Genomic DNA, 9,989 nt, shown 5'->3' on the forward strand with positions numbered 1-9,989 from the left:
GCTAGAGCAAAGCAAGACTGCTCCTCCTTGAGACAGAGAAATGTTGCAAAAGAGCATTTATAACTTGTTTTTCGAGGTAGGGTCTTGTTCTAGCCCAGGGTTGACCTGAAATTCACTATGTGGTCTCAGGGTGGCCTCGAACTCACAGCAATCCTCCCACTGCTGCCTCCCTAGTGCTGGGATTAAAGGCGTGCGCCACCATACCCAGCAGCATGTATAACTCAGTCTTAACGTAGGCATGAACTTCATTTCCCAGGGTCTAATCCATTTATAAGACTTTCTACCTAACACTGGCTTCCAGACACACAGAGTGCTCACAGTGGCCGTCGTTAACTGAGCAACGCTGGGCCCATCAACAAGTTGCAAATGATGGAGGAAAGCCAAGACATGAAAACAGAATAGGGGCTAGTTGGAACCAAGAGTGAGCCCAGTGAAAGGGGGCGTGTTGGGGGGGGGGGCAGAAGAAAGTAATAGAGGGGTATTATGACCAAAATATTTAAGATACATATATGAAAACTGTCAATAAAATAGTCATTAATAAGACTTTTCATCTATGAAAATACTCAGTGGGAATACTCAGTGGTTAAAGGCACTTACTTGCAAAGTCTGCCAGTCTAGGTTCAATTCCCCAGTACCCATGTACAGCCAGATGCACAAAGTGGTGCATGAGTCTGGAGTTTGTATGCAGTGGCAAGACAGCATGGAGCATCTATTCATTCTCCCTCCCTCCCTCCCCCCCCCCCTCTCATCACAAATTAATAAAAAAATATTGGGCTGGAGGGATGGCTTAGCGGTTAAGCGCTTGCCTGAAGCCTAAGGACCCCGGTTCGAGGCTCGGTTCCCCAGGACCCACATTAGCCAGATACAAAAGGGGGCGCACATGTCTGGAGTTTGTTTGCAGTGGCTGGAGGCTCTGGCGTGCCCATTTTCTCTCTCTCTCTCTCAAATAAATAAATAAAAATAAAGTAAGTAACTTTAAAAATGTCTTTGGCTGAAGAGATGGCTCAATGGTTAAGAGAGATTGTCACTTAAGCATAAAGATCAGAGACTGCACAGTTCAGCTTTCCCATGTCAAAAGCTGGGCCTGGCCGCGCAGTTCACAGGGGGTATAGACTGGAGAATGGCTGGGCTCACTGACAGGCAGCAGCTCCAAGTGGAGGGAGAGATGGCGGCTCGAGGACCCTGTGGATGAGCCACAGGAGGACACCTGGCTCTCGCCTCTGGCTTCCTCATGCACGCACATGAGGCATCAATCTGGATTCGCATCCTTGTTTGCAAAAAAAAATGAAGCTGGAGCCAGGCGTGGTGGCGCACGCCTTTAATCCCAGCACCCAGGGGGCAGAGGTAGGAGGATCACCATGAGTTCGAGGCCACCCTGAGACTACAGAGTGAATTCCAGGTCAGCCTGGGCTAGAGTGAGACCCTACCTCGAAAAACCAAAAAAAAAAAAAAAAAAAAATGAAGCTGGAGAGATGACTTAGTGGTTAAGGTGCTTGCCTGTGCACCTAAGGAGCCAGGTTCAACTCCCCAGAATCCACATAAGCCAGATGCACATGTATCTGGAGTTCGTCTGCAGTGGCTGGAGACTCTGATGTGCCCATTCATTCATTCGTTCTCTCCCTCTCTCCCCTTCTTTCTAATAAATAAATAAAAATAGAATATTTACGAAAAGAAAATGAAGACACAGCCAAGCATGGCAGCTCATGCCTATCATCTCAGCACTCAGGAGGCTGAGGTAGGTAAGAGGACTGCCATGGGTTTGAGGTCAGCCGAGGCTACAGAGTGAGTTTCAAGACAGCCTGGGCAACAGTAAGACCAGCCTCAAAAAGGAAAAGGAAAAACAAAGGAAGAGCTCCCCTTCTCCCTCCTTCACAGCGTGTGAGGACACAGCAAGAAAGCAGCCTTCTGCAATGTGCAGAGGCCCTGACCAGAACGCACCACACTGGCACCCTCACCTGTGACTTCACAGCTGGCTCAACTGTGAGGTCAGGGTGCCACTCAGGTCGCCTGGTCTGCAGTATCCACTTACAGCCAGAGCCAAGGCATGGAGACCCTGAAGTGGAGGGCTTAAGCATGTACCCATGTCCGTCCGAAGCGAGAGCGGAAGAAAAACCCAGATAGCTACCCCTCCCTCCTCAAGCTCGCCTGCGCTGAAGAGCTCCGGATCTCTGCTTTACAGGTGGGCAAACACCAGGACCCCTCTGCCCCAAGCTCCCAGGCGGGCTCACCTGGAGTTTTCGCTTCTTCCTCGAGAGGCTTCCCGTCCAGTCGCTGATCCGTCGCATCCTGGCTTTGAGGGTGTCCTTCTTGGCAGCATCTTCGGTTAAGGCTTTGGATTTCCGGCAGGGGAGGGTGAAGGACGTGTACTGCACAGGGCCCCCGTGCTCCACCCGGGAGGGCACATCTATGTCTGAGGCAAAGGACACGCGATTGCTCAGGCTGGCGTGGGAGCCGATGTAGTCGTCGGAAGAAAGGCAGGTGCCGGACGGGCAGCGGCTCTCCAGGTTGGCATCTTTGTACAGTTCCCGGAGGGAGGAGAGGGAAGAGCTTTGGTTGAAAGGCTTTTTGGTGTCAGTGGGTGGGAAGGTGGCGGTGAGACTGGGGTCGGGTGTGCTGGGGGCCCGGAAGGAGCCCTCCACCTCGCTCAGTTCCCCGGCGTTGCCCCAGGGAGAGTCGTACCAGGATGACTCCGAGCTCAGGGAGCTGCCCTTGCTGGAGCGCAGCTGAGAGTCGGTAGGAGAAGGGCGCTGGCTGGCCAGGGAGTCAGCGCCGGAGTCCCTCCGGGCTCCCTGCGCAGGGCAGCAGCCCTCTGATGCCAGCGTGGGCGAGTACCTCAGCAGCCGCACGGGCCCCCTCGGGTCCTCCGGGGGCCCCTCACCGTGATCGCCCCCGTTGTGGAACTCAACCCTCAGGCACCCATCCAACTTCCCCAGCGTTTTGATGAGCACCCTGGGGCTGCGACGGGCCTCGCCTGCCGGGGTAGAGACCATGCTGTCATTTCTCCCGTAGCAGGTGAAAAGGTGGCCGTTGCAGTCCCTGGAGGTGACGCGGTTATCTTCTGGCTTGTGGCCCACGCGGTGGAAACCGTTCTCCGGTGAGAGCGCAGCACCGTGACCCTGGGAGTCGTGCCCTGGGGCACTGGCCCGGTGCTTGGAGTAGGCAGCGCCCTTGGGAACTTTGCACGCAGCGCCCCCGGGCCTCGTGGCGTACGGCTGGTGACTCTTGAAGTGGGACAGGCAGCTTCGGGCCAGGGACCTGGACTTGTAGCCTGCTCCGGCGCTTCCGTGGGGCCAGCCACGCAATGACTTCTCGTCTTTTGCGTGGAGGGTGCATATTTTCAGGGAGCAAGGCTTTTGTTTAGCACTGATGAGAGGGTTGCTGTGATTTTTCGACCCTGGGAGGGTGTACTGGCTCTCGGAGTTCCCCATTGTGACCTGCATCAAGAGTTTGCTGTTTCAGTAACAGTCAGGCTCGCGTCACCTTTCTAAATGCTTTCTAAAATATATAGGTAGTACTATCCTACTCATTCCATAGGAAAAAAAAATACACTTTTTCCTAGCATGACTCAAAGGAGTGGAGGCAAGAGACGCCTTCTGCTGAGCTGGTCCCCTTATTGTGCAAAGACCCCTCACCGGCCTTAGCGTAGCATGCACACTTGTACATTGGTGGGCACACATCAGCGTCATGACACTGAAGTAAAAATCAAACAAGCCCAAGTCTCACCTTAGGGGAGAGACCTCCTCCAGACCCTCGGTGGGCAGGTTTGGAAGTAATGATTCTTGAAGGAAAAGGGCCTTTACTCTGACCATCCACACACATGGACGGACTGCCACTGGCCAGCGCTACGTGGTTTCATCACACAGAAATGACCTGAAGAGCCAACGACTCACACGATACTGGATCCTCCAGATTCCAAACCACACAGACAGACGACCACTGCCCGTAGACACACTGGTGCACTCTCTACTGATCACACACAGCCTCCCACGCCCTGCTGACTCCTCCTACAGTACGTTAGAGCACGGGCAGCAATGGAAATGCTATGGAAATCAGGGTGTTTGGGCGCGCGTGTGTGTGTGTGTGTGTGTGTGTGTGTGTGTAGGGGAAAAGGTCTGAACATGGTTAGTAAAGATACAAAGTTTTGTGGGAGAGAGGATGGAAATACCATTAAGAGTGCCAGAATAGGAGGGGTCCTGAGGCATTGCCCCTACACAGAGAGAGAGAGAGACTGGTACATTCATGACCCCACAGTGAATACTGACAAGCCCCCTGAGGAGGGCCCTCAGAGAAACAGGGCTTGGAGAGAGAAAACTTAATATAACCCAATGGGCATATGACCAATATGTACTATGTTCATATAGCAAAGTACTCAATGAATGAATTCTTTTTTAAAGATGCAATGTTTTTTTTTAGCATGTTCAATCCGTGGCTGGTTTAGTCTGTGGGCGCAGAACCCCTAGACACAGAGAAGACCAGCAACCCCAGGGTTATGGCTCCCAACACATTCATAATAACATCAGCCCAGGCACCAGACTCCATGGGAGCAAACGTGTGTCACCCACAGTAGGAAAATCACTGAAGAGAAGTTCCAAAAGTAAGACCAAGTTTAAAAGGTAGTGAGGTAAATAAAAGATTTCAGTTGGGAGAGAAAAAACATGAAGCTAACCTGTAGGACATAGGACACTTTAGAAAACAGTGAGAGAAATGTGTGGAGCTGCCAGGGTTTGAATCTGGGCACCAGAAAGAGGAGGGGGAAAAAAAAAAGAGGCTGGACTCTTTAAATTCCCTTGATAGCTCTGGTTAGCTCAAGGATTGCACAAGCGAAGCCCAATGCTCTGAACCTCCCAGGTTTTCCTGCTCACTCAAGAATCACACTCTACTGATGCCAACCGGCCTATGTCGGCAGTGGAGGCCAGGGCAAGCCAGGGCTTCCTGTTTGGTTTCCAAGCCAATTTAACGGGTTTTAATGCTTGATTATCTAGGCTCACACTGCCACAAAGGAGAAATCAAATGGAATGACCTCTCCCCGTGGTGGCAGTTAAAAAAAAAATAAAAAGCCAAATCTCTGAACCAAATCAACCCTTACTCATGATTTAGTCGGTCACGCGCTTGACGTGAAGCCCGCACGCGTGAGCTGGCATTACCTGGCAGGCGGCTTTCGTTCCTGGGGAGGTCAGCGCTCGGCTCAGCAGGCTTCACATGGTCTTAGGAGCAAGCAGGTCGTCAACAGGTGTGGGGGTGACTCCACGAAGCCATCCTGGGAAAGCAAAGTATGAGAAAACTCCATTCACCATTTCACTCTCATCTCCCGCCAACAAAGATTTAATGTAGGTTATTAAGACGGGTGCCCAAACTCACTGTCAAGGTCATAAATGTCTGCGAACTGCCTGAGGCATCAAGGTTTTGTGGAGAAAGACAGGAAACCAAAACTGTCCATCCAACGTCTCTATCCAAACAAGGGCCTCTGTTTGCCAGGAGAGCAGGTGAGAGGATCCGGCTCCTCTGCCAGTCATCTGTCACCACTCTTGGGAAAACCACCCTCACACTCTGCTGTCAGGACTGCAGGGACATCCCCTTCACGGGACAGTGGCAGCTCGGCTCATCGTTATGCGAAATCGCAGTGAATAGCCCCTCTGGCTAAAGCAGCAAGTCAGAGGCTGACCTCATCAGCGAGACTTAGTTTTGTTCAGACACTCGTTAGTGGGGGCAAGGGGCCAGCCCCACAGGGACACGGTGGGCCTCTGAGGAAGGGGGCAGGAAGGGCCGGGAGGGGAACTGCCATCTGATGGCACTCTCTGCCCAGGCACAAAGCCTTCATTTACTCACAGACTCAGAGAGCATGGTGATGAAGAGGCAGGGGTGATGTTCTAGAGGCTTCCTTAGCCTTTCTTCTGTTTGTAGTCATGGTAAAATAATGCCGAACAAGATGGGACTTTCTGAACCACTTTTAAGTGTGAAGTATTTTCATACAGTACTACCATGGCCACCATCCTTTTCTAGAACTTTCTTCATGAAGAACTGAAACTCTGTAACCCAGTGAACAAGCAACTCCTTAGTCCGCATCCTCCCAGCCACTGGCAATTGCTCCCTCCTTCCATTCCCTGTGAACATGGCAGCCCTGGGCAGCCCATGTCAATGCAGCACACACTATTGTCCTCCTCTGATTTGCTCAGTTCACATAGCGTAACAGCCTCATAGTTTATTTAACCTCGCAGTGGCCTCTCATAAATCTGTCCTTGCTAAGGCTTGGTGGCCTTCCATTACATGCATGTACAATATGCACACTTCATTGATCCATGGGCGGCTGATAAGACACTTGGGTAGAACCTTTGTGTACTGTGCGTAACGAGGTACTGAAGACAGGTGTGGCCGTGCTGCTCTGAGACCTGGTGCAGTGGTTTTGATTCAGGTGTCCCCCAAAACTCAGGTGTTCTGAATGTTGGTGTAGTGGTTTGAATAGAATAGATGGCCCCCAATATATTCAGTTGCTTGTTTGTAGTTTGCATCTGCAGCCACCTGGCTGGAGGCAGTGTCACTGGATGGATCTTAAGGTGTGGTGGTGGGTTTCAGATTTCAGTCTAAAGATATGCAACGTGTGCCTAGCAGGAGTTCCTGAAGTGTGTTGTGTTGTGTGGCTTTTGGCTTGGGCTTCTCTCTCTCTGCTTGGTCCTATGAAGGTAGGCCAGCTTCTTCTGCCATTTATGGAACTTCCCCTGAATCTGCAGGCTTCAATAAATATCCCTTTCTCTATAAGTGTGTCTAGTCTGGAAGTTCACCTCAGCAAATCTGAAGCTGTCTGCTACAGCTGGGTTCCCAGCTGATGGAAATTTGGGAATTAACACCTCCTGGAGGCAGTGTATTGTTGGGGGGCAGGTTTATGGGTGTGATAGCCAGTGTCCCCTTGCCAGTGTTTGACACACTCTCCTGTTCCTGTGGTCCACCTGATATTGGCCAGGGGGTGATGTCCACCCTCTGCTCATGCCATCGTTTTCCCCCTGCCATCATGGAGCTTCCCCTCGAGACTAAGCCAAAACACACCTCTTTTTCCCACACGCTGCTCTTTGTTGGGCGATTTCTACCAGCAGTGCGGACCTGACTGCAACATCCAGCTTTCAACCCTTCTTGGTACTGTACCCAGAAGTGAACATCAGGCTGTTCTGCTTTTAAAAAAATTATTTATATTTACTTCTTAGAGAGAGAAAGAAAAAAAAGGCAAAGAGAATGAGCACGGGCATTCCAGGGCCTCCTGCCATTGCAAACGAACTTCACATGCATGTGCCACTCTGTGCATCTGGCTTACGTGGGTACTACGGAATTGAACCCAGGCCATCAAGCTTTGCAAGCAAGTGTCTTTAACTGCTGAGCCATTTCTCCAGCCTTTTTTTTTTTTTAAATTTCAGCTTTTTTTTTCCTGAACATTTTCTTTTTAATTTAATTTTTTTAAAGGTTATGTTCTTTTATCCTCTCTCTTCCACCCCCATTCTACCCAGGGCCCTCCTCGGTGGGATTAATGGTATTCACTGTGAGGTCCTGAAAGTCTTGGGGGGGGGGCGGGAAACCATGCCTCAGTATATTGCTACCCACTCTGGCTCTTACAATCTTGCCACCCCTTCCTCAGCAGTGGCCACCGAGTGAGAAATCACACATGCTCGACACCTGCTTTAGCATTTCCCATTCCTACCACCCGCACATCAGGAGTCCAGTTCCTCCACATTGTCCACAGCACTGGTTACCTTCTGGGTGGTGTTTGAGAGTACCCACCCTTCACGGTGGAGGCCATCATTCCATCACAAGGCCTACACTGAGCCTCCTTTTTCCCCCCTTATTTTTTCATTTGCCTATTGCTGGGTGTGGTATGCACGAGTATGTGTGCGTATCCACATGCACGTGAGCACACACGGATGGGTACACACGCTCATGTGTATGCATGCATGCGCACATATAGGCTGGAGATCAACTTTGGAGATCTTCCTCAATCACTTTCCCTCTTACATATTAAAACAGCATCTCTCACTGAATCCAGAGTTCACCAATCCAGCTAGTCTGGTGAGTCAGCCAGCCCTGGGGCTCTGCCTGTCTGCACCTCCCAAACACCAAGGCTTCAGGCACGTGCCACTGTGTCTGGTGTTTTACACGGGTGCTCTCATGCGCCTCGGGGCTTGCTGGCTCTTGTGCATCTCCTCGGGAAGTTCTGGCGTGACTTCCAAAGCTCACGACCCAGGAAGCAAATGGCAGCAGAGCCCAGGTCCTGCAACAAAGCCAAAGCCTCCTGCCTGAATCTACCTGCACAAACACGTTTTAAATCGAAAGAAAGTCAGATTTTCCACTTGGGCACCAGCAGGAAATCTAATGGCTCTTTGAACCTGTTGAAAGTGAGGTCAGCATCTATCTAATGAGGCTAAGTCAGAGCCTGTTAGGCAGTGGCCGCTTGCCGCAGAGCAAGCAGCTCTCCCGTACCCCTAGAAGAGGGGACAGCCACAAGCAGACTGCTCCCTCCATCTCGGACACTGGAGCCCGGCAGCAAAAGCATCACCTTTCCCAGCGCAAACCCTGAGCTCCGGCCTTTCCTCTCCGCCACACTTTGTGTCTTTGAACTTATGGAGCTAAAAATGGCTGCACCCCCCCCCCCCCCAGCGATTGTCTCTTAGACCTTCACAGGGAGCTGGCAGAGTTTTCTTTTGCACTTGACTTCATGACTTCTGAAATCTAGTAATGGCCTAAAGGGGGCCTGAGGCTCCTGGGCCTGTGTGTCAGTCCCCCCGCACACCGGTGCACTCTGGAGCCACGGGCCAGAGGAACAAAACTGTTGTCAGTGGAAGTCGACTGTGACATTCCCGGACACACAAAGGCCGCCGCTCCAAACCGCAGCGAAGCTGCGCCCGGCGGCAGGCTGCAACCGAAGCACGTCTCACCAAGCAGGACAGCCAGGCGGGCGTCACGAAGGGGCCACGGAGAGGGGAGGACTCACGCTGGCGGACAGTTCAGAATTTCAACACAACTAACAAAATTTGCCATGAAGACTGCCTGCAGAGAGACAGTAGTCTTTCACTGAGAGATTTCAAACACCATCCTGCAGTCCAAAGTATCAGAGACCTTTGAGTTTAAAACTTACTTATTCCTCTCTCATGCATGAACTGGAGACTTTCTGAGAAGTCTCACCAACAATACAAGACTGCTATGTATTGTCCCTTTCACGGGACACCTTTTTTTTTTTTAATACTTTTTTTTTTATTTGAAAGAGACAGAAGGAGAGAGAAAGGGCACGCCAGGGCCTCAAGCCACTGTTAAACTCCAGACACATGCGCCACCTTGTGCATTTTGCTTACGTGGGTCCCGCGGAATCAATAGGGTCTCTGGCTTTCCAGGCAAGTGCCTTAACCACTAACCCATCTCTCCAGCCCGCTCCTTCTTAATGTCTGTGCTAAAATCTGTATGAAAGCCTTTCCCCAGGCTGGAGAGTTGACTTAGCGGTTAAGGTGCTTGCCTGTGAAGCCTAAGGACCCAGGTTCGATTCCTCAGGACCCAAGCAGGCCAGATGCACAAGGCGGCGCATGCGTCTGGTGTTCATTTGCAGGGGCTGAAGCCCCTGGTACACCCATATTCTCCCTCTCTCTCAAAGTTAAACCCTCCCCTTTTTTGCACAGGTATGGTGTATGTGCAACAAGAAATGCATATTTTTCATTTTTTTCTAATCTACACTCTTAGCAATACTCTATACAGTATTTTTTCAATTTTTTTTATTTTATTTGCGAGCAGAGAGAGAGAGAAGAGACAGGCACACAGGGAGAATAAGCACACCTGGGGCTCTAGCTGCTGCAAATGAACTCCAGACGCACATGTCAGTTTGTGCCTCCGGCCTTACCTGGGCACTGGAGAATCAAACCCAGGTCGTTAGGCTTTGCAGGCAAGCACCTTAACTGCTGAGCCATCTCTCAAGCACGCTATACAGTTTAAGCTAAAATTACAAATAAGACTAGACGGGAATTTTT

The 9,989-nt window shown here is 51.1% G+C and overlaps 1 protein-coding gene across 2 annotated transcripts in view; it reads right to left on the reverse strand.

Moving 5' to 3' along the window:
• Positions 1 to 5,262, reverse strand: part of Tiam2 (TIAM Rac1 associated GEF 2) — a 115,770-nt gene extending 110,508 nt beyond the window's left edge. For both annotated transcript variants that reach the window (XM_045158854.1, XM_045158853.1), the window contains exons 1-2: positions 5,145 to 5,262; positions 2,229 to 3,434 (exon numbers count right to left, since the gene is read on the reverse strand). In XM_045158854.1, coding sequence (XP_045014789.1) covers positions 2,229 to 3,428 — 1,200 coding nt within the window. In that variant the 5' untranslated portion in view covers positions 3,429 to 3,434; positions 5,145 to 5,262. The remainder of the gene's footprint in view (positions 1 to 2,228; positions 3,435 to 5,144) is intronic.
• Positions 5,263 to 9,989: the final 4,727 nt, after the last annotated feature.

Source organism: Jaculus jaculus, chromosome 9, assembly GCF_020740685.1.
Source record: "Jaculus jaculus isolate mJacJac1 chromosome 9, mJacJac1.mat.Y.cur, whole genome shotgun sequence".
NCBI lineage: Eukaryota > Metazoa > Chordata > Mammalia > Rodentia > Dipodidae > Jaculus > Jaculus jaculus.